General features: G+C 43.5%; 1 protein-coding gene across 5 annotated transcripts in view; it reads right to left on the minus strand.

The window, feature by feature from the left end:
* The window catches only part of rarga (retinoic acid receptor gamma a), a 51,646-nt gene that overhangs the window by 21,653 nt on the left and 4,201 nt on the right, over nt 1–25,792 (minus strand). For 2 of the 5 annotated variants that reach the window (XM_061675624.1, XM_061675607.1), the window contains exon 2: nt 12,321–12,676. In XM_061675624.1, coding sequence (XP_061531608.1) covers nt 12,321–12,489 — 169 coding nt within the window. In that variant the 5' untranslated portion in view covers nt 12,490–12,676. Of the gene's footprint in view, nt 1–53; nt 807–12,320; nt 12,677–19,259; nt 19,311–21,473; nt 21,536–25,792 lie in introns of those variants that run through there. The other 3 variants (XM_061675599.1, XM_061675615.1, XM_061675630.1) reach the window with 3 other exon arrangements.

A 25,792-nucleotide genomic window follows, 5' to 3' on the forward strand; every position in this document is an offset into this window, starting at 1 on the left:
GCCAGAGAGGAATAGTTGTGTCATGTGAGAAAGCAAGACAGGATGTCACTTACACTGAATGCTGGCACTGCCTGTCCAAGCGAAGGGGTCCAACCCCGCGAAGAAGGGGCTCGCCTTCCGCAGCACGCATGTGCCGCGGCTGGTGACATCATAGAGCTGGCGGGGGCCCATTCCCAACGCCTCCATGCAGTCGAACATGGCACCCCCCCCCCCCCCCCCCCCTCCGCCCACCCCTAAGGAAAAATCTCTCTCTCTACAAGTCCTCAGTCTCTTTTGCCCTGCTGGCGCTGCTCACGTCAGCGGCTGCAACAAACTGCAGCAACAGCTAGCTGGAAATGCCGCCGTTCCTCTTCGTCGCTCGTCTCTCTTTGCCCGAGTTCCACTCTTCCCCTCTCAGCTGGAATGCAGATCTGGTTCCTGCCTGACTGACTGAGCGGCGCTGGACTGGACTGGACTGGGCTGGGCTGGGCTGGGCTGGGCTGGGCTGAGCTGGGCTGAGCTGGGCGTGATTCTCGTGTCTTCCCCCTGCCTGTCCTGCTTGAGCTACTCCCCGTCTACTGTAACAGACCTAAATAACACCCTCTCGCAGCTCTCCCTGAGACCCAGACACTGCGGAGTGAACCAACTGCCTCTGTGTGACGCTCACAGAGGGGGGAGGAGAGAGAGCTAGAATGCCAGAGAGGGAGGGGAGGGCTGGAGAAGAGAATCGGGGGCCGGGCCAGCAGAGCCTGCACAGGAGGAAGAGCTGATCTGGTTAGAGGACAAAACTTTATTTCCATTCTTCTTTTGCCATATTGTGCCAGTTACGTTTGTGTTTTATATTCCAAGCCTCAAACAAAAACAAGCGTAGCCTTGCCCTCGCTCCTCCCGCCGGGCTACATTGAAACCTGGTCTCTGTCCTGTTTTTTTTTTTTTTTTTTTTTTTTAATTGCACCTCCCCCAGTTGGCCCTGCAGTAAATATGAGCGCCCTCAACTACCTCTTCTGAACCTCCGTCTCCAATCATAGCCATATCAAACTCCAACCACTACCAGGGTGTGCACGTGAGTGTGTGAGAAACAGAGAGAGAGAGCAAAGTTGGGGTGTGTTGGGGATTGGGGGGGGGACGACGACATTGTGCTGTGGTTGAACCCAGAAACCAGATGCCAGGACAAGTCCCTCCCTCCTCTCAGTTTTTCCGAGGGAACAGAGGATGGGCAGCTCTTTCTCTGGAAATGTTTTAACAGTGATGAATGAGAGTTGCCTTACTCTATCCCTGCAGTGCATTTACACAGACAAATAGCACTGTTACACAAACACACACAAACACACCATGTGCCGGACACACTTCTCACAGGTTCACTTGACCCTGCTCCAAATGCACATGTGATGGATTCATGAAGGTCCACTGATTTTTGAGAAGCCTTTTTTTTTCCACTTGAGGCTTTATTGCACTTTCGGTCTTCTCTCATTCATTTTCATTTAGCTAAAACAATTACATTTAAACAGCGCAGCCGTGCCCTTGCAGGGCTAATTCGTCAAAAGCAAATCAATAGGCGCTCCGCTGACCATAAATAAGACCAGTCCTAACTGTTGCACAGCAGACAGATAGACTCTGGCGGTGCTAAAACAAACAGCCTTATAGAATGGGAGATATATGATAATACAATGGCTTCAGTCTGTGAGCTCCTCACATTCATCTCCCCCTGTCAGATCAGTACAAGTGGTACAGCCCAGCAGGCAAAAAAGACACAATTTCCTGTCAATCTGTGCTGCTGGCTAGGCTCTCCATAAACACCCAGTGTATTCTGTCCCCTTCTCTTCCCCCTCCTCTGTCTAACACTTCACTCCTTTTCCTGTCTCATGAAAGAAAATGCACTTTCACATCTTGAACAATTTCGATTGAATGGCCCATTGACTTGAAACCTTTCCTTCACGTTGAGCGCCTATCTTTTTCCAGGTCACGTCAACATCACGTAGTGTAGACACACACACACACACACACACACACACACAGCAGGTCACGCATTCTTTGTTGCAACAAACAGTAAACATCAGTAGTTTTTATGTGGTTCCTCATAGAGTTGTCAGGTCATAAAGTGGAAGCTTTATGACAGCAACAATAGTACAAAAAGGTTAGATAACAAACCGTTATCAAGGATGCCTCTGCTGGCAGTTTGTTATCAAACTGTTTCTTTCTTTGTTTCTCTCCGCACAACAATTGGTCCTGCTTCTGGGTGCGTTTCAGATTAAATAATCACAACTACGAGCTACATATTTATGATTCATAAGCTTTCCTTTCACACACATATTTCATCTCCTTCTTGCCTTTTTTCCAATAGCATCTCTTTTCAGAGCATGCTGAAAAATAAAGTTAACTAACCCTTTGGTATTCACATGTTCAGTGTAATATCAGCATTAGTTTGCCAAAACTTCTCTCCGTTCCATGGAGCTGCAACGCAACCCATTTATAATACAGCACAGAAAGCCAAATGTTCAAACTCTTGTTTTTGTAGATTAATGGGCCTTAGTCTTCTTTTCTGGTTTTACCATTTTACTGTGGTCGAGAGCAGAATATAAATGCCTAAAGCCAGGTTGTCCACTTATGGGCCCACCGTATTGAGAGAGTCTTCCAGCATTTTGAGAGGCTTTTGTGGAGTGAGTTTAGACATCTAATCTACACATACTCACACATTCTGCTTGCTGACCCAGGCCGGTCCCTGCCTCCCCACACTCCTCCCCTTCCTTCCCCGGCCAGAGAGATTGAACTCAAGAAGAAACCCCCCCTGGGCCACTAACTTTCCCCCCAAAAGAAACTTATCTTGCCCTGGTTCCTCACTTTTTGGCTCACATGTCTCTCCATCGCTTTCTGTTGCTTCCCTTCATGAGCATAACCCCGCCATTTTAAAAAGTTCCCCAACGCCAGTTTTTCCTGACTGCATGATTTGTTTTAGTTTACAAAGTTCTACGCTTTTGTTTCGGGTTTGGGGAATGTTTTATTTTCAGGCCTGGCTGCCAACTGATATTGTGTGACGTCTCTGTGTGCAGGGAGAATGCCAGCTTTTGTTCGCAGTGCCTCTAGTGATATGATTTTGTAACAATCATGTGTCACCTATCCTTCTATATAGGCAAGAAGGAAGCAAGCTGAACCAAGTGGCCTTAAAGTATACACCTGTGTTGAAGTCCAAGAAAATCAGGCTTTACTACTGTCTGGCGCTGTGATGCCGATTACAGATAAGACGTATACAACACATTGTTGCAGCTTCCTCTGTATACAGTCATTGAGGTTCCAGCCGAGTAGTCAACAACACAGTGGTGTGTGAGGCAATAAAAGATGGCTTCTTTTTAAATGGCAACGGTAGCACGCTGGTTGTGTGAGTGGAGGAATGCAACATTTTTCCACTACTGAAGTCACCATGTGTGCAGTGTGTGGACATGCAGAAACAGATTGACGGTGATGATAGAGACACTGAACACCAGTCCAGATTCAAGTTACACGCAAGGATTCCAGACATATTCTAACTAGTAGTTACATTTTTTTTTTTGCAATTTTCAAGGTGTTGCTGAGCTGATCAGAGAAAATTGCATAAGCCTACAGTTCCTCTGTGTCCCATCCATCAAGTAGCAGCCAGTTTTACACGTTCAGCTTTGACATGAAGATGTAATCTTTTTCACTCATCTAACTGGCACATTATATCTCTAAAAGATGCCTGATGTGTCAGTGAGCAGGAAAATGGGCAGAAAGATGCATGAGTTATATGAGAGTGTTAGCGGCACCTATATTACATGCTCACCCCCCCCCCCAAGGCTGAACATAGTGCTACTTTTCACAACATTATCAGCACTGGACATCTTTCAGCAACCTTTTTCTCTCTCTGTGGCTCCACTGTCATGACATGTTGCTACTCAAATTGTGTGGGATGACAAAAATATATATATATTTTAGCAGCTACGCCCCAAAAACGATCCTATGTTTTTCACATAGGAGTGGAGGGCGTGCAGACTTGCGCCACGGTGCCCACCCACGCCTTCTGGAGACCCTACCCCCTCCCAGTTTTCATAGTAGCCTCTTTATCTACATAAGTCATCTTGTCAGGGCTGCGGCAGAATTTGTAGCCTCTGCTTTAGTGGCAACCTTAGCAGACTTTGCTCTCCTCTCCTCTCCTCTCCTCTTCCAAAGCAGGCCTGAGCGCCTGAAATGTTTCTGCAAGTTTCCAGGACTTAGGGCAATTGGCTCCAACTTGAAAAAAAGGGATAACAAGAGGAAATCCAAGGGGAAGGCTGCAGAGAAAGCGAAAGGAGAGAGAAGCGGGTGAGGGAACTTGAGAGTGCATAAGCCACTAGGGTTTAGGTGGATATCATTGGAGAAGCAGATCTAGCACGGACTATCCATTTCACAAAAAAACTCCTGGGTGCTTAAATTGTCAGGAAAACAAAGAGTCCAATCCTGCTTTATTTGGTGAATCATGACCAGCATCGGTTAAAATAAATAAATAAATAAAATAAATAAATAAATAGCAACGCGAGGGGAATTTCTTTCCACAAAGGAGCCTCAGTAAACTGTCATCTTACGACCGGTGACGACCCGGGGAGATGAAAGCAGGGATGTCAGATGATGCAGAATTGTTTATGAAAGGCGAGGCGGCTCAAGCGTCACTGATAGATCAAGGACGAGCAACGCTACACAAGCTGTCACCAGCAAAAGAGCACACAAACGGACCGGGGCTAGCATGGCTAATTCGCTGTGTAGATCATGGCCGCTAGAGCAGTGATGACAGGAGGCAGATGGCTCTTTTATATCTGATGAGGTTTAGATGCTCATAACATTTCAATGGGTGCACCACAATTAGCAGAAAGTCATGACTTTCCGTGCACGTGTACTTGAGGAATCGAGGTCAAATTTACTTAAATATCCATCCATCCATCCATCCATTTTCTGATCCGCTTATCCTCACAAGGGTCATGGGAGTGCGGGAGCCTATCCCAGCTATCATCGGGCAGGAGGCGGGGTACACCCTGAACTGGTTGCCAGCCAATCGCAGGGCACACATAAAAAAACAACCATTCGCAGTCACATTCATACCTAGGGGCAATTTAGAGACGTCAATTAACCTACCATGCATGTTTTTGGGATGTGGGAGGAAACCGGAGTGGCCGGAGAAAACCCACGCAGGCACGGGGAGAACATGCAAACTCCACACAGGCGGGGCCGGGGAATGAACCCCGGTCCTCAGAACTGTGAGGCAGACGCTCTTGTGTCGTTCACCAAACTATTTGAAACAGCTCTCTAAATTGCAGTACATTATTAGACCACTGAAAACTACAAATATAGACAAACACAGTAATTTTAAATTCATCCATCCATTTTGTATACTGATTGCTCTCATTTTTTTAGAGCCTATTCCCGCTGACTTTGGGCGAGAGTGGGGTACACCCTGGACTGGTTAACAGCCAATCACAGGGCACATACAGACAAACAACCATTCATGTTCACATTTACATCTATGACGAATTTAGAGTCTTCAATTAACATATATTTTGGGAGGAAGCTGGAGAAAATCCACACAAACATGGGGAGAACATGCAAACTCGAGATTCTAACCCCTCAGAACTGTCAGGCACACATGCTAACTACTAGGCCTGCCATAATGTTAAAATAATAATAATAATATGAATAATTAATACTTCTCTGACAGTGTCAATCCAAACTAAGTATTGTTATATTCGTAAAGGCAGAATTTGTGATTATGATCGCTTTAGATTTAGTTTTGGCTACGATGAACACAAATGTAATATTTTTTATTGAAGTTGTGTAAGGATGTCACTTTTCCACCTTGAGCTGAGATCATTGCACTTACCCTCCAATACAGCAAATGAAACAGTAAATGCCATCAAGAAAAACAGCAGTGGTCAGAGACGAATTGTGTGTCCTGCAGCAGTTTTGTGTCAAAAAGCGAGGCCAGAACATAGTTGTAAAGAGCATGCAGGAAGAGCGCAGGGGGGCGTGAGGTCATCCTGGCTTGTAAGGGAAATTGAGCTCATGTACCCATGCACAGTTAAATGTCTCTTCTTAAATACATACGTGCACTCAAGTAAGCACAAAATATGCATCCACGCATATCCAAATTAATGTTCTTGACAGCTACCTCGGGCAAGGCTGAAACCCAGCACTTCAATCTTTATTAAAATAAATAGAGCACTACAATGTGCTGTTTGTGCTGTGCTCACCCCTACCCATCAGAGAAGGCTTCACTCAGATATTTGACGTCCTTTCCTGCTGTCCTTCGCCTCAATTTCAATATGCACTTTCACATTCTCTCACAAACCTCATTTCCCACCAAAATGGCCCTTATATAACTCCCCGAGCTCCATATGCCAACAAGAACTCTATGTTTGTTTCAGAGGAACGCAAGGAGTGTTTTTAATTATGTCAGTTTTCCTTTTTACAGCTGTTCTGAGTGAAGATTGTGTAGGCGCAAATATGTGCATTCATGCCTGGCAGCTACTATGTTAATGCCAGTGTGTCTATGTGGGTGTGAGCTGTTCCAATCCATATGTGACTTGCATCGAAATGTAACAAGACAACTGTTCCTGTCATCTCCACAAGAGGCACAAGTGAGCAGATGCAGGCAGTTGTTACCACAAGTTCCAACATGTCATTCATTCCTTTCTATGACTATCATGCTTTTAATTTCATCCCACCGTGTTCCAGTTTTCACATCTGAGCCGCTCTCGCATTTTCAGGTCACATCAGCAGATAAAAGTCTACATGAGGCTTTGAACCATCAATTGGAGACCTCAGAATTCGGTCTTTGCCGTGTGGGCTGAAGGAAATGACCGAATAGCTTTTCAAAACATCCCTGTGGCTGACTTGGAGGCCAGGGCTCCGGCCCCGATTGACGAAAGCTTAAAGAGGTGTTTCACTGGCTCAATGCTGATATTATCTCATAGTAAGTGGCCTTAATGGGCTTCCAACTGTTTGTTTGAAGGACTCCCATAATGACAGGGATCAGCTGATACTGGCCTCCCCTACAGCACACTGGGAAAAGGCTCCTCTCATGGATGAACAAACTCCTTTCCCGGCTATTAAACACATTTGGACAAATCAGCCTCCTGTGACGTGTAAAAGTTCAAGCGTGATTGTTGTCTTATTCCATTTCGAAATGATGCCAAGACATCACTCAAAGCGTGCACAAACACAGGCCGGCTACGACATCTCTCCCCTGTGCCGTCTCTTCCCATCTGTGTGCAAAAGAGGTATTTCCAAAGACAGACCGGTGCCAAAAGAGCACAGTGGCGGTGGGTGCTCCGACCTGTTGGCACAGCGCTCAACAATAGAAGGTGTCACCCAGGCAATTATACACAGAGCTATGAAGCTGGACAAGAATGCAGCACTATTTGCGAAACACACAAATATCTACAGCTCAACTCCCTTTAAGTGGAAGGTATTTTCTCAGTCTGGCCCAAAGACGCTCCTGACAACAATGAGCAGGCTTGTTAAGGCGACACCTGGTGAAGAAGTGGAAGGAGAGGAAATTCAGGGCCTGGGGAATGTCCAAACCAAGGCCCTTTGTTCCTGTGCGCTAACATTTAGTATAGAATGATGCCGCTATAGTATTATAGTACAACCCCGATTCCAATGAAGTTGGGACGTTGTGTTTAACATAAATAAAAACAGAATACAATGATTTGCAAATCATGTTCAATCTACATTTAATTGAATACACTACATAGATAAGATATTTAATGTTCAAACTGATCAACTTTGTTGTTTTTAGCAACTAATCATTAACTTAGAATTTTATGGCTGCAACACGTTCCAAAAAAGCTGGGACAGGGTCATGTTTACCACTGTTTTACATCACCTTTTCTTGTACGTTGAGGAACATTGTCCTTAAACTGTTCGACTATTTTCTCACGCACTTGTTCACTAAGAGGTGAACCTCGCCCCATCTTTGCTTGTGAATGACTGAGCAATTCAGGGAAGCTCCTTTTATACCCAAACGTGGCACCCACCTGTTCCCAATTAGCCTGTTCACCTGTGGGATGTTCCAAACAGGTGTTTGATGAGCATTCCTCAACCTTCTCAGTCTTTTTTGCCACCTGTCCCATCTTTTTTGGAATGTGTTGCAGCCATAAAATTCAAAGTTAATGATTATATTCTAAAAACAATCAAGTTCATCAGTTTAAACATTAAATATCTTGTCTTTGTTGTGTATTCAATTAAATATAGGTTGAACATGATTTGCAAATCATTGTATTTGTTTTTATTTATGTTTAACACAACATCCCAATTGGGGTTGTATATATCCATCCATCCATTTTCTGAGCCTCCTCATTAGGGTCGCGGGCGTGCTGGGGGCGGGGTACACCCTGAACTGGCTGCCAGCCAATCGCAGGGCAAATACAAACAAACAGTCACACCTACGGGCAATTTAGAGTTGTCAATTAAACTACCACGCATGTTTTTGGGATGTGGGAGGAAAACAGAGTGCCCGGAGAAAACCCACGCAAGCACGGGGAGAACATGCAAACTCCACATAGGTGGGGCCGGGATTTGAACCCAGGTCCTCAGAACTGTGAGGCAGACGCTCTAACCAGTCCTTCACCGTGCCGGGGTTGTATATAGTAGTATAGTATTAGTAAAGTGACTTTCAGCAGGTCACTACAACTGATTAACACATTTAATCATCAAGTGGCACAAAACTGACAATGTTGAATGTTGGTAAAAAGTGCACCTCAAGAAGAGTTTGATCATATTTGATGTTTTTTTTCCCCCCGGAAAACAATTTTTGCACACATACAGTAGAAGACCGACAAGCCTGACATTTCCCAAGGAGAATGAAGAACAAATGGAAAAAAAAAGTTTAAATATTACCAATCAACTATTTTCTTCTTATTTGTATCGTTATTTTAACAAATGAAAGTCAACCTTTCCACACAAATGTAAATGCAATAGTCTGAAATGAGCACTCGCTGTTTCTCACTTGAGAAATGTCATACTTTTATTAGGTAATATATCATTAAATATTTCTATTTCAGTGTTTTTGAAACTTACCAAAGCTAACAGTCCTCATCTTAATGTAACTACATTTATGCTTGTTATAGGACAACTTTGTAAAATCAAAACACTCTCATAATATTACAACTTTATTGTCAACATTGGGAATTTCTTTTCATAATTTTATCACTTTATTTTCCTATTATGTCTTTTAAAAATTTGTGTGTGGCCTTAACACTCCTTGGCACGAAATGAAGATCCTGTCTCATTTTATGATAAACATTAATATATTTATTTTAATTTACTGGAAAAAGGAATTAATTAAAAGGCTTTATTTCAGAACTGTCACTTGTCCGGAAGTGTTTTGGAACAATAATTAAAGCCTCTTTACTGTTGCGACACAAACTTAGTTAATAATATAATAATAATAATGAATAATGAAGAGTTAGCACATCCACCTCACAGTTCTGAGTTTGGGTGTTCCAATCTGGGCTCCGCCCTTCCTGTATGGAGTTTGCATGCTCTCCCCGTGCGTGCGTGGGTTTCATCCGGGTATTCCGGCATCCTCCTGCATTCCAAAAATATACATGCTAAGTTCACTGAAGACTCTACGTTGTTTTTAGGTGTGAATGTAACTGAGAATGTTGGCTTATGTGCCCTGCGAATGACTGGCAACAAGTCAAGGGTGTACACAGCCTCTCTCCCAAAGCCAGCTGGGATAGGCTCCAGCTCACATGAAACCCATATTAGGACAAGCGATATAGGAAATGAATGGCTGAATTCAACATTACCAGTGTGTTTGTGTATATTTGCAGTTTTTAGTGGTGTATTAATGTAATGCATTAGACTGAGAGCGGTTTTGAATATTTGAATATTTTGGCTGACTAAAGCTAGTTGTACACCTAACAACAATCCCTCCAGCTGATCCGTGACCCTAATGAGAATAATGATAATCATAGCCACAAGCAGACCGCGAGTCATTTTGAGGTGTAATAAATAGTGCAAAGCCAACTACTACACTGGTTCGTCAGCCAAGAAAGATCTCTCGCTGTACAGAAGCTAATTGTCACGATGAGCCCGACTTCAAACTTTGACCCTGGCCTTGTTTAAGCTCGTCTCGAGAGCTTAGTCTGTGTCCCTTTACCCACGTGGACCACAGTCCCGCCATGCAGCACAGATGTGTCAGCACAAGCTATCAAGTATGAACCTTCAGAGCGTGGACTTGCTTAAGCTTTGATATTTGTTTTTTGTTTGATGCCACTGCGAAACACCAAAAGACTCCATCTGTCAGTGCACTGGGATTTCATTCTGCGTCAAGGGGAGGGTCGGCTTTATCTTTTGGATGAAAGACGTGCGCTGTGAGTCCAGGGGCGAGAGTGGGAAGGAGGGGTGGCTCTGCTCTTGTGTTTGCATGTGTGTATCTGTGTGTTTTCCTAGCAGGGTGTGTTCTTGGAACCCAGCACACTGGGACATCACCCCCAGGTGTTCTCCCTCCCTCCCTCCCTCCCTCCCTCTCTCTCTCTCTCTCTCTCTCTCTCTCTCTCTCGGGTTCTGTGAAAATACCTTGAGGATTAGGTGAGTAGCAACTGCGAAGTGGGGGTGTGAGGTAGTGATTGACAGCTGAAAGGCTGGAGAGGTGCTCAGGCATGCCGTGGTTAAGTTGGGGGGGGCGGTGGAATGGGTATGCACACACAGGCGGGATTGGTTTGGTTTGGCGGGGGGTGGGGGGGTACTCAGCTGTTGCCACCCACTATAGCCTCTCCACTCGGCCTCTTTATAGTCCCGTGCTCGCGCGGCCAACAACGCCCACATTGCATCACAAGACCGTCGAACCCCTCTGCGTAGCCTGACGTGCACACGGCAAAAATTGTTGCTGCGCGAAGAATGCTGCAGAGATTATCTCTCGTGATTGGTCCATTTTAGTCACATGCTGTGATGACGTACTCAGCGTGCCCCTTGGTTCTATATACCATCTAAGCCGCCGCCTTCTTGATCGATTTTGCAGCATAATTAAACATATTATCCGGTTGTCGAGGTCCATTTGTTTCTAGCAGACACTGTTCCACGGTCGCCATTGTTGTTGCTTTGTTCCTTGTTCCAGAAAGGAAAGGAAAAAAGGCTACCGGAAATGGCGAGAAAATGCAGAGGACACTCCACCCTGTGGTGTCCTAGCCAATAACAGCCGTAGCGACACCCCAGACTTGGAGGTGAACTGCAGTACATTTTCAAAACTGCGTGCGTGGGTTGCGCTCGAGTATAAAGGCAAACTACACGCAGGACAGCCGCAGTGACGCCAGCGCGGTCGCCGCCCGCACGAGTATAAAGAAGCTTTAACACCACCTGCCACCCCTTCACAGCACAAGTATAAAATTTCAAATAAATTCTTCTCACCATTGCCTATACGCCCCCCAAAAAAACCTGCACCCTCTTTTCTCTGGTGCTCTTCTCTAAACACAATCCCAAACTGCAAGTAGTGCTGCAGTTGTGTCATACTCTCCCAAATGTGATTGGACAAATATGAAAAATAACTACCATTACTTCAATGTGTGACTGCGGGGGTTGATCTGCCTTTTTCCACAGCATAAAAACACTCCTGATTGCCAACAATCCTCTCTTTGTGCTCCATGTCCCATACATACATCATAATCCCATCCTGGCACTCCAGAGGACAACAGTGCCTTCTGTGGACATGTTGTAGACTACAACCCAGAACCACACATCAGGAACTTAAGGATGACAGCCTCCCAACAAAGGTGAATGGTTCTGATTATAATTTTTCCTTTTGCTAATTTTAAAAAGTAGCCAGATTATTGAGAGGCTTTTCTTTCAACATCTGTTGTATATTGTTGAATATTTGTCGGTGCTAGGGGTACTCATCCACTCACACTAGAAGAATTCTGTTTGGTCTTTAATTGCAGACTTGTGGGTTGCCTGCTCTAAAGGCCCTGCTAGGCTCAAACGCGCACTCTTGCACGCACATACAGAGGCAGAGCTTGCAGACACGACCGCACCATATACAAACCTCTATAAGGTAACCACAGGGGCTGTGTAATCACTGTATTGATGAAAGTGGACTTTTTCCTTATGGTTCCATTGTGGGATATTTTTTACAGCACTCGTCCTATATCACAAGCTGACCGTAAAGTTTTCCGTGTCTACAAAAATACATGTAATGAAGTGCAATTTAGGAAACCATATTTTCCACTTTGCAGTGGCTGCCCAAATTGTTAAAAGCAAGGAGGCCAAATGAATATGGGCCATATACTGTACGTAGTAAGGGCTGGAAAGAAAAATGACACACGAGAGGGAGTCAAACACATACACTAATGAGAAGAACTTACAGAGTGCAGCCATCTCTTTGGGCAGGTCAGCACCAAATCTCCCAAAAAGGCTACTGTTGGCCAGCAGGTCAAAGGGAGAGTGGCTTCTCATGGAGTTGAAGGCGAAGGGGTAGACAGCAGGTGGGAAGCCAGTCATGTGGCCCACCTGCTGTTCCCTGTTGGTAGCCATGACGACGATGCACCAGCAGGCCCACTGGCGGATGGGAACGCACTTAACAGTCACCCCTGGAAATCCCCGTTAAAGTTTGGTGTCCTCTCGAAGGCTCCCAGGATATGGGAGAATGGATGAGTAAGATCGGAGGCCTTGCGTTTAGTGGGGGAACAACAAACTCCTCTTGAATGGAAACATCCAGTTTCTGGGGAAGAAAAGAGAGACACACTTGTTATTTCTTATTTCACCGCATAAAACAAAAGGATAAATCCTTCTGATTGGCATGAACATGATACATAAGTGGTTCCCTGTTGGGACCACAAACATGTTTAACCTCGCATCAACTCAGAGACCCTGATTCATGCTCTCTCTGGGATGGGGAAAAGTTTATCCACAGTTATAATGCGAGAAGGATCTGCAGACTTCATCAGAACAGGTATGAGGACAAGAGAAGGAAGGTGGGGTGGTCCTGAACGAGAGGACAGCGAGGAACCACAATAGATAAAAATGTGTGAGAAGAAGAGCGAGCCAGAGGAAAATCCAGAAAAATTGGGAATGGGTGAGGGGAAAGAAGATAAGAGAGACATTTGGAAAAAGTTATAACTTAGATGAGTAGGGGGTGGGGGTTGAGATGAAAATAAAAGAGAAAGCACTCTTGTTTCTTCAGTATTGAAGAGTTTCCAGACTTGTGCACTGATTCCAGGCTATGCCATATGATTTAAATCACCAGAACTCTGCTATAAAGAGCTCCTCTGTTCCTGCTGCCAGCCTAGCACAGCAGCCTGCTTCCCTCTCCCTCTGACGCTTCCCCCCCCAGACCAGAGGCCCAGACACGGGGTCCGTGGGGGTTGGGGGTTGGGGGTGAAATAAGATCCACTGATTGCTAACTGCTGCTGTCACTTCCAACAAGCTTATGTTGAGGTAAGGCTCTCACCCCACAAAGTCATTTTGGCTCAAATCTCCCACAGCCCACTCGTCACTTAGACACCGCACAGTAGGCACGGACAAGGAAGCAGGCATGCACTGCTGTTGATTGTTAATACAGGAGGGTAAAAAGAGCGAGTAAAGCCTCCCCATTTTCTTTTTCATGTTTTTGCAGACCGCTCCCTGAGCGTGACTTTATGAGTGGGTGGTGTGATGAGCTTGTTTTTACAAATGTGGCTTTGAAAAAGAGCACAGCCAAAGAATTTGGTACTGCGGTGGCTTGTGAATTTGAGGGAAAGGACTAGGACAGAAATTGTGGTGATGAAGTCAACAACGTTGATTGGAAGGGAGGGTTTTGAGAAGACATAACTGGTGAACGTATACATGCCGATTATAAAAAAATTAAAAAAGTAACAAATGAACAGTGGCAAACTCTAGGCACTGGGGGGCACTGTGAGGCGGCGCCATGCCTTGATGAGAAAGCAGGCAGGGAGCTTTCCAAAACACAGTATATGTACCACAAAATCTGAAATTCATAGTACATACACATGCAATCAAGTGCTTGGAAAGAAAAAAAGCTACGTGTTAAAACACATACACACTTGCGCGCGCACACGCGTACACACACACACACACACACACACCTCAATCTTGCATCTTTTCCAGGGCTCTGGCTCAATCCCGTCGCTCTCTCGTTCTCTCTCTTTCAACAGAACCAGTTAATTACACACTACTGCTGCAGGCAGCTTCAAACCACCACTAATTTAGAGTTCCATTACAGTAAACTGTTCCACATGTGGATCCAGGGCCTGGGCAGGCTCGGGTGACCACGTTTCAGGAAGGAGCAGCCGTTGATAGGCACCAACCCCCAATTCTGCCAACATAGCCAACTTTCTTTTCAATTTCTCTGCGCAGCCTAGTCCCTCTCCATAGTCATGATTTTATGGCTAATTCAGACCCCCTTCTCCATCCGTCACCGCATCAACACAGCTTGTGCCGAGTCCCCATGGGTCAGCGGGTGCAATCATTAGCAAACAAAGAAAAAAATGACAGAAAACTTCACAGCATGCCGAAAGGGAGAAAACGTACTGTATAGTGCAGGATTTGTTTTGCCCATTTGGTAACTGCCTCGTGCACTCTTCAAAGGCAGAAAAATCTGCCAGTGCTGAGAGAAGAGAGTAGGATAGAGGCTTTTGTATTCTCATAGGAGTAAACAAGAATGTATTGATCCATCTATTTATCCAGTATTGCAGCCATGAATGCAAAGGAGTTCTAAGCTAGTGAAGCTACTCGAAGAATGCAAACTTAGCACAATTACCCACAGAAGGAAAGGCAGCATTTTAAAACAGAACACAGCAGATTTACTTTCCTCCCCAAACACAATGATGAATTAATTAAAAAAAAAAAAAGATGGCACCAGTGTTTTTTTAATGAGGCACATCAGTCCAAAAGCTTTTTAAAGAGTCATTTGTGTTTTATTATGGGGTCCCGTGGTAGGCTCGCTTCGCCACTGGGTCTGAGTGTATAAAGGGGAAGAGGGGAATTTGGAGTGACCTCATCCCCTGTTAGCCAGGGCCAAATGGGCACAGAGGCCCTGCCCACTTCCCCTCAGCCTGGGGGGCACACAGGAGGCAGCAGGCTGCCATGCGGGCGAGCACCACGGGGAGGGTTCCAGGCTACTGGGGGGACTTCCCATCCTTGGCCGGGACAGGCGCACTGGAGCGGAGTTTCCAACCTCACAGTGTGCTCCAGTGTGCTGCCGCAGCCATGCTGGTTGCACTTTGCATGTAGCAAATCAATCAAGCTACTAATGTAGAGATGGCTCAAAAAGACGAGGCACGCTTTGACACAAGACTCTCGTTGTTCTGAGGACTTTTGGTTGTGACAAAAAGTCGAAGATTGGAGAAATAAACAATTAAAAAAGCAACACAGACCTACCCAGTGGTCAAACAATAATAAGGTCATGGGAAATTATTTCCTTCTAACTTGACAGCATGTGTAACATCAATTGTGCAGATGTTACTAAACATATTCTGCATTTACCTGAAGTTACACGAACCTCAGCTCTTAATGTGTTCTAGTCAATAATGTTTCCCTCCACTCCTGGAGAGTGTGGTAATATGGACTAGAAAATCATTGACAACTGCCAAAGATGTTGAGAATGGGGCAAATATTTTTCACAACACTGACTGTAGCATATCCAGGAATGATTTATTGCGAAAGCTCTGATCTATGGAAGGCAGCCAACACAGCATCTTCAGTTTCCTCACTTTAATGTTTAAGATAATGAAATGTAAATATCAAACAAAGATAACCCAAGTAAACACAAAATGCAGTCTTTAAATGATGGTTTTATTTATGAAGGGGGGAAAAAAAACTATTCAAACCTACCTGGCCCTTTGTGAAAAAGTAATTTCCCCCCACCACTTGTTAAATCATGAATTAACTCTGGCTAATCACATAAATTTTTGGGGAAAAGCAGAGTGCATTTACATTGACCAGAACCAAGCCTGATTACCTCCAGACCAATTCAATCAAAAAATGACATGAATAGAACCTGTCTGACAAAATGAAGTCAGCCAAAAAATCGAAAAAAGCAACAAAATGCAGCGATCCAAAAAAATTCAACAACATATGAGGAATAAAGTAATTCACAGCCATCAGTCTGCAAAAGACTACAAAGCTACTTCTACAGCCTTAGGACTCCATCGAACCATGGTGAGAGCCACTGTCCACAAATGGTGAACATTCCCAGGAGTGGGAATGAAATATACAAAATATACCCCAAAGGCACAGCAACAACTCATCCAGGATGTCACAAAGGAACCCAGGACAACATCTAAAGAACTGATCCCCTACGTTGCCTCACCCGTTGCCTCACTTAAGGTCAGTGTTCATGACTCAACAAGAAGGCAGAGACTAGGAAAAATGGTATCTATGGCAGAGCTCCAAGGCAAAAACCACTGCTGACCAAAAAGAACACAGAGGTTTGTCTTTTGCAAAAAAAAAAAAAAAAAAAAAAAAAAAACAATACAAAAAAAAACATCTGAATGATTTCCAAGACTTTTGGGAGAATATTCTATGGACTGATGAGAGGAAAGTTGAACGGAAAATGTGTGTCTCATTACATCTGGCATACATGTAACAGCATCTCAGAAAAAGAACATCATACCAACAATCAAACATGGTGGTGGTAGTGTGATGGTCTGGGGCCAGCTCCTTCAGGACCTGGAAGATTTGCTGTGATTGATGGAACCATGAATTCTGCCAGAAAACCTGAAGGAGACTTTTCGGCCATCAGTTTGTGACCTCAAGCTGAAGTGCACTTAGATTCTGCACCAGGACAACGATCCAAAACACACCAGCAAATCAAATTCTGAATGACTTAAAAAACACAAAATTAAGGTTTTGGAGTGGCTTAGTCAAAGTCCGGAAATTAATCCCCGATTGAAATATTGTGACCTTAAAAAGGCCCTTCATGAAGAAGAAGAAGAAGAACCATCTTTTATTGTCATGAACATGCATGCATGCACACAAAATTTGTTCTCTGCATTTAACCCATCACAGTGAAGACATACACATGTTAGTGGAACACACTGGAGCAGGGGGCAGCTGAAGCGCCCGGGGAGCATTTCGGGGTATCAGTGTCTTGCTCAAGGACACCACAGCCATGAGTCCGGGGGATGTTGGCGGATGTCCAGACGGGGTCTTGAACCTAGGTCCCCCACGGTGGCAGGCGATGATCTTAACCATTGGGCCATGGCTGCCATGCTTGAGGCTGCCATTCATGCTTGAGAACCCTCCCAGTGTTGCTCAATTAAAACAATTCTGCGATAAGGAGTGACCCAAAATATCTGCACAGAGATGTGAGAGACTCATTGCCCGTTACAGAAAACGCTTGATTTCACCTGTTGCTGCTGAGGGCGGACCAAACAGTTATTAGGTTGAGGGGACAACTACTTTTTCATACAGGGCCAGGCAGGTACCTATGAATAGTTTTGGATAACAGTTGTTGTTTCCTTAGTGTCAACAATATTTCCTTGATACACCATTAGAAAAATTAACAATCATTTATTTATTTTTGGGATAGGAGAATCGAGTTTGCATGTTCTCCCAGTGCTTGCGTGGGTTTTCTCTAGGTACTATGGTCTTCTACCACATTCCAAAAACATTCACGTTAGGTTCATTAAAGACTCAAACATTTCCTTAGGTATGAATGTGAACAGTCATTTGTCTATAATTGCCCTGCGATTGGTAGCGACCAGCCCAGGCTGGACGCCATCTGTCGCCCAAAGTCAGCTGGCCGATCAACGCTAAAAGTCCAAAGTCAGCTACCGATCAACGCTAACTAGAACTAGTAGACATTCCAACAGCTTCTTCCCTCTTGCGATCAACTTCTTAAACACCTAACCTATAATTCCATTACAACAAGCTGGCAATTTTTTGACTTGAGTTCGTTGTCACATTTCTGTGGGGCCAATTATTTATTACTTGTGCACTCACTGTAGTTGTCTCGCCATGCTGCACTATTTGCATATACTGGCCACTCATGCCAGAGTAGCATCTGCTCCATTTGCACACTGATTGAGGAGTATCTGTAACATTTGCACAACCGACATTGTCCCAGATGATCGCACTACTTGTCACTTTAAACCGCTTTTTTTGTCAATGTCTTTATGTCCCCAAAGTGTTCTGTAAATTGACTGTTTGTTGTACTAGAGCGGCTCCAACTACCGGAGACAAATTCCTTGTGTGTTTTGGACATACTTGGCAAATAAAGATGATTCTGATTCTGATTCTGATTCTGATTCTGATAGACTCAAGCTCACTTACGACACTAATGAGCACGATACAAAATGAACGGATGGATGGAAAGGTGGAATCTCTCTCTCTGTTTTGATGCCAGTGGTGTATTGAGCAGAATAAAGGTCTGCGTGGCTGTAGCTTAACTTCAGAGTTGATGTCATGTTTTTCTTTATTGACCACAAATTAGTGAAGACTGCATCACCTCTGCTGGTCGAAGCCAAGCAACGCACTCCATTTTGCCTCAATAGCAATCAACAATTTCGCACAGAATTTTAAACTATCAATTAATCGATTATTATGCCCACCCCTGGTCACAATCGAGAAAACCACCAACTTCTGGTGTGTACTAACCCAAGTCTGTACATGTGTATTTGGGGATGTTTGTAATCCCTTCTCAGAAAAAGCGTAGAGGGATTGTACAGTAATTAAATGCAATGCTTAAAGGAGTTCAAAGTCCTATTTATTCTTTATTGTATATTTTACAATAAAGATTAAAAAATGGTGACGCTCTGCTTCCTGCCAGTTGAGGATACTTATTGGTTTTCATTTCTCTGCCACCAAGCTCGTCTGACTTCACAGGTTTTCTTTGAGTATCCTGAACACTATAAAAGTCTAGAATGGGCCATTTTTTTCATTCCCCCCAGATAAAAATGTGTGTCAAAACCTTCAGCGGAACAGTTGACTTCACATTCACAGCCTCCAGATAAATGAAAAGTACCTTGTATCCTGGTAGGAAAACATTGGCAGACTTAAATGTTTTTTTTGGTTTTTTTTTTAACCTCAGACTTGCCCACTCATGCCAATTTTTCAACACAAAGCTAACCATGTCTTCCAGGCACAGTCATCTAATTGTCAACATGACAGTGATTTATGTTTCATAACTTTGTAAAGGAAGTAAGTGGAGGCACGGAGGATTATGTTTAAGTTCTGGATCACAGGTAAAGTCATATTACTTCACCAGTAAAACAATTCTTTTTATTAAATACAACAAACAGACGTGTGAGCGTTATGTGATCTGGTCGCTGGTGCCGTCGAAATTTTGTCTGTGGAAACCTTACCTGAAACACATTACTGGTCGATGCTGAGCTGACAGCTTGCCGTCTTTCAACAAGTGTGTGGCTAATGGCTCCGAGAGAGACACTCAGTGACAGACGTCTTGGTGTGTCCAAACACACCTGCATTCCATCACCTCAAACTTGTTTGACATCTGCCTGCTCTTGGCATCGCACAAACATGTATTTGCTTACACGCAACAATGCAAAGTAGCACTTGGGTGCAATTATTTGACATTTAAAGAACAGTACGTTCCCTTGGAGTGCAATTGGAACTTAATAGTAAGAGAAGAAGAAAATGTACAGTACAACAGCTATCAAACCTAATAGTCGATTAAAATGATCAATTAGATGTCATTATTTTGTATACATTGCACACTTTGCAATTAAGTCATACACCATTGCACAGTGTCACTAACAACAGGCTACGTTGAGTTGCAGAGTGGAGAAGATTATGGAAAGAGTTTTACTCAGTGAGACATTAAACACTTTCTGAAAAGATGAAGTCACCCTCACAATTTTTCTCTTTCCATGATGTGGTAGAGCACTCTGGCGTATTAAGCACACTCTCCCACTTCGCATCGAGCAAAACAAGAACACGCATACACCACAACAGGAAAAGACAGATGGTGGAATACAATTTTTAGACAAATACAACCAGAGCGGCAGAAAATCACTCAAAAAAAACAAAGAACTGGCCTCTCCTTTTTCAACAAGTGAGTATGGAGGTGTTTGTATTCCTCAGCTCAGAGAGAAAACAAATCCTCTATATGAAGACCACTTCCATGTCTGATTGTAGTCCCAGGAACCATAGCAACACAAAGCGGGCTCAAACAAACACATACAAAACACACAACAAAGTGCCAACAGGCATCTTAAGAAATGCTCTGACTCTAAGTGAACATGTAAATAGACACAAACACACCTATAAAAATCAACCCTAACCCATGCAAATTGTTTCCTTGTTAATTATAGTGCTGTGGCAGAAAGATCACCGCCCCTGCACCCCCCCCCCCCAAAAAAAAAACAAACAAAAAAAAAACACCTGTCTAACCTCCCATCCACTGAGTCTTAATGACTAGAGAGAGTACAAAAAGACAACGGGTATCAACAACTTTCTGCTTAAAGAGGGAAATAATGGCGGCCAAATCTTGCAATGCAATCTACTGGTCAAGTTGCACAGATGAATGAATAAAATTAATTAATTTATGTACACATCTCAAATCACTAAAATGTGATTTTAACTTGTTTCATTCATGAACTCCCTCCACCTTCCACTCCAGAGGTCTCCTCCTCTGAGTCCAACTGGTGTGCTTCAGCACGCGCCTTCACTTAGCCATGCTGTTACTATTTTTCTCTGTTTAACTATCCCACACTCTTGTGTCAGGTCCATCAGGGGAGATAAAACTGCAGATGGCAGGTGCTGTGCTCGTAAGCCGCCACTGCAATACGACAACACTATATTAAAGCTACATGGACACGTGAAACAAGAAAAAACACGCAATGACATCAGGAACAGGATGTCTCTGATATGTACGCCAGTAACAAGTGGAACCTGTTAACCGAGGCAATACGCCAGAATCAAGAGATACAATTCACTGACAGACGACCAAGTATGGGAACATAATGAATAAACCTACCATATAAACTAAGAGCAGAGCTGTACACACAGACACACACACAAACAAACACAAACACACACACACCTCACTCTACAGGAATTAGCCTTTGCTACTAAAAAGGTGGAAACAATACTGGTCTTTTCCAAGTTTCCAGCAGGTTCGTTATAATAAAAAAGGTCAAGGACTGCTGACTCCTCTGGTGAATAGACATCAAACACATGCAGGCGTGTCCACACTAACACATGCTAATAATAAAGAGCTCCACAGGCACTGGGCAACAGCCACTAATAAGCACATGTGCATGGAGGAACATGCAGGCCCACTCACGTCCTCAAGTACGTATTCATACAAATGTAGTGTTTTGTCCATGAAGCCTAATGAAAGAAATGTGTATGAGGATGTTTTAGTGTTTGCTCACGGAGATGTAGTTTGAATTAGGCAAGTGCGAAAGTATCTCGGTCTTCTATTAAAGACCCACTGATGCAAAATACAACCTCACTGCTAACAAAGGCAGGCTGAGGGGAAAAACAAAAAACAAACAACAAACAGGCAGAAGTTTGGGGAAATTTGAAACTTTTTGCACGTGAAATTCACTCACCAATTCCGCCGTGGACGAACAGATGAATGACTTAACGGAAGCGTCCGATGAGCGGCGCTAGCCTGGAGGGGAAAAAAGGAGACAAGATGTGTGCACGTTCATCGGCGTACTTCTGACAGCACCAGCAGGCAGCAGCCAACCTCTCTCTCTCTCTCTCTTGCTCTCGCTACCACTCTCTCACTGGACTTTTTCCTCCTCCTCCTCCTCTTCTCCCTACCTCTAAAAATCACTCTTTCACTTGCTAGGAAATAATTATACTCTCTGATTCATTACGCTATCCTTGGTCACGTGACCCAACACTTCAAAAATACAGCACATTTTTTTTCACAAGCCACAAAATGCCTGCAGGGAAGAAAAGGGCCCATAGTGCTTAAGTTTCTGTTTTTAATACTCTATCTTTGTCTCTCGCTTTGGCTCTTTTTCTTTCCTGCATTTGCTTGGCTACCAAGTTGTTTACCTATACTAACTATTTGTGCAATTGGACAGCCACGTTGTCATCTAACATTGCAATCAGCAAATTTGCAGCTCATGAAGAGGATGCTACAATATCCTGAGCACCACAGATTATCGGTGTCCTCATATTTTGATCTCACCCACATGACGTTTAAGAAGCAGTCACTCCTGCCCAATGAGATTCATCAAACTGTAAGGCACATTTCACCCCTACCTGCTTTCACAGTGTGGCACTATGACAGTTTCCCCAAATCACTACTATCAAGGCCACAGCAGTGCAGAAATGCAATGCAACTCAATATTAAAGAAACACTGGGAACTGAATGGGGAAGTCGAACTGAAAGCATTCTGCTCTTATGGAGGACAAATTAAAGCCGAAATTTGGCTTTCAACGCGTTTTTGGGGAAATACAACATCTCTCCACATCCTGACAAACATTGTGGAGTTGAAAATGTCTCACAGCTCAAAATGGCTTTTGCAAAATAGAATGGCTTTGAGTGAAAATGGTGGCACATCAGTTTAAGGCGAAGTTCTGTATGATGGCAGAGTGCAGCAGCGACGATTTTGGGTGTGCCCCTGAGCGTGCCCCTCTTAGCCATATGAGATCATATGTTTCAGATCTGTTTGTGTTTGTGGTTCTGGGCGTGTGCCTTGCTTTTCTGAATGTAATGTTTCTCAAGTTGTTTCGGTTATAAGGAGCAACTCACAACTAGGAGGAGAGGACACACCTTAACTGGCACCTTAATAGAAACCTTCACCGAGCACAGGTCATCTTTTCCCCAAAGGGCAAGCAACTGTTTAAAAAAAAACATACTTTCTTCTCGTAACTGTCAAGCAGCGTCGGGAACTCAGCCTCCATTCACAATCACAGCATTTAAAGACAACTCTCAGTACAGTACCGGTAAATGTGTTTGTTTCCTTGCTTTGCATTTATGTTAAGAAAGACGAATGCCATTGTGGCGTTGCCATTATTATATGTAACATTTTGCCTCTATATGGCCACAGGGATGCAGCCACAATGACGAAATGTAATAACAAATAATGAAATAATGAATAATCAACAATGAAATAAATGAAATGTCTGCAGAAGCAAAAATAGGATGCTAGCTCACCACGATCCTCTTTAGGCATTGAAAAAATGCCCTTCAATTGGTCAGTGACTTGGCCGGCTCGAAAACAACTACGCAACCTAGCAACTAGCTTCGTAGCCAAGTATTGCTAACGTGGACTTTTGACAATTATACAGCCAGAGGTGGGCCTTCTCTGCTGGCCTAAAAACTATCAGAAGCACAAACCTACATTTTCAAACTAACTTTTGATAATTGTTCAATTAAATTCAATAATGTACAGTATTCCCAAGAGTCTATTGTATTAATTCCATAAGGTTTCTCTTTGCTATACTGCTTCCAGTAGGGTATGTGGAACTTAGACTTCTTTTGTCCAATCCATGTCCATGTCAACATAATCTGCCCAGGGCCTTCAAAATCAGTAATGCTGGCCAATGAATACAAATTGGGACAGTTTTTTTTTTTTTTTTTTTTTTAATCAATCAGAGTTTCAATTCGATTCAGAGCTAGCTGGCCCACAACCACGTCAACATTTCTCATTCCTCTGATTGGTTGATCACAGTAAGCCAAGTCTGACTATTGTCTGACTGTACTGATCTGCACACACATTACATTTAATAATGAGCACCTCTCGTGAGTATGATGTATTTTATCTAAATGTTATTGAAATGTTTTTCTCATGTCAGATGTATGTGGGACAGTTGCATGCTGTGATATTACATATTTGTATTATATTACTGGTTTGTATAGTTGCACGGTGATAGTAGTGGTCGGGTAAGTCCCTACTAAAGGCCTAAATACCAAATGCACAGTCCGCCACTGGTCACACTGGTACCTCGAAGTTCAACCACAAACCATTCTGTTAGATTTGGTTGACTTTTAAAACAATATTTTCCATTGAGCATGATTATACTTAGAAACATCTTTTATTAGTCCAAGACTGTGTTTTAAGTAACATTTTAACAAGTATAAGCAGAGGTTAACAGTCATTAATCGGTACAAAACCATTTAAAACAATAAAACACTCTAAACTCGGTTAAATTTGATTATATGAGGATGTTTAATGCATTCACCTGTTAAAGGTTGAAAACATAACACAGATAAAACACTAACTCCCCCCCCCCCCCCCCCCCCGCACAAGTGACAAGCACATGACATTGAACCAGTCGATGCAAAGCTACAGAAGCTAACGCATCACCAGCAGATGGACGAAAATGCCTGACACCAATCAAAGAACAATTCTTGACCATTTTTCCAGAAGCACATTTGTGAGGTCACACACACTGATGTTGGACGAGAAGGCCTGGCTCTCAGTCTGCACTCTAATTAATCCCAAAGGTGTTCTATCAGGTTGAAGGCACAACTCTGTGCAGGCCAGTCGAGTTCATCCAGACCAGACTCTGTCATCCATGTCTTTATGGACCTTGCTTTTGGCATTGGTGCACAGTCATGTTGGAACAGGGTGTGGCCATCCCCAAACTGTTCTCACAATGTTGGAAACTATGAATTGACCAAAAGCTCTTGGTATGCTGAGTCCTTCAGAGGTCCTTTCACTGGAACTAAGGAGCCAATATTTTGGACAATTCCATGCTCCCAACTTTGTGGAAACAGTTCTTCCATTTCTAACATGGCTGTGTACCAGTGCACAAAGCAAGGTCCTTAAAGACATGGATGAGAGGTTTGGTGTGGATGAACTTGACTGGCCTCCACATAGTCCTGACCTAAACCCAACAGAACACCTTTGGGATGAATCACAGCGGAGACAGAGCTAGGCCTTCTCATCAAACATCAGTGTGTGACCTCACAAATGCGCTTCTGGAAGAATGGTAAAAAATTCACATTAACACACTCCTAAACCTTGTGGACAGCCTTCCTAGAAGAGTTGAAGCTGATATAGCAGCAAAGGGTGGACCGACGTCATATTGAAACCTATGGATTAAGAATGGGATGTCACTTAAAATCATATGTGAGTCAAGGCAGGTGAGCGAATGCTTTTAGCAATATAGTGTAACATGAATAAAAGGTGCTTCTTCCAAACAAAATTAACCTTTGTCCATGAAAATGTAAACAAAATCTTGTATACAGTATAAAGCACTCGCCTAGTTTTAATGATCATTTCAATGATCATTCAAACTAAACTAAAAAACTAAAACTTTCAATTTTAATGATCATAAATAAGCCTGTCAACAAAATGAGGCTTTAGGCATCCCTTTATGTTGCAATGCCTATATTGAAAACCCTCTCTAATGGGACATTTAGTGATAGACAAGTATTTCTAGCCTATATTACTTATTACTAAGTTTATTTCACGCTAATGAAGTTCCGGGCGGTCTTATTGTGAAGTCACACGACCAGAAGTGGTCAGGTAAAAAGCAATACACTGTGACTTGACGAGAATAAACCCCGGTGAAGTGTGAAATGCATTTGGATAAACTACAGTACAAATTGTATGCAGTTTATTACAACAGCTGCTAACACAATTCAAGTGGATCAGTGTTTGGATAAATTACTACTTTTGCAATGTATAAACGGACACCAGATCTTTGACAATGATCACCACAATCGCCTCCGTGATTGCCTTCCACTGCGGTGGTTCCTTTATTGTTATATATAGAGCATTGTGAAATAATTCCATCCATGCTGTCCGTTTCTTTGCGGGAGTTTTCCCTTCTGTGCTACTCACTTTGGTTATAACAGTCTTTGAACATAATATCCAGTGGGCTGTTTGTTGCTCATTGTCTGATGCTGTAAATCCGAACCGATTTCAAATGACTGACAAAACTTTGCCTTTTTAGTAAC

Source organism: Phycodurus eques, chromosome 1 (genome assembly GCF_024500275.1).
Source record: "Phycodurus eques isolate BA_2022a chromosome 1, UOR_Pequ_1.1, whole genome shotgun sequence".
Lineage (NCBI taxonomy): Eukaryota > Metazoa > Chordata > Actinopteri > Syngnathiformes > Syngnathidae > Phycodurus > Phycodurus eques.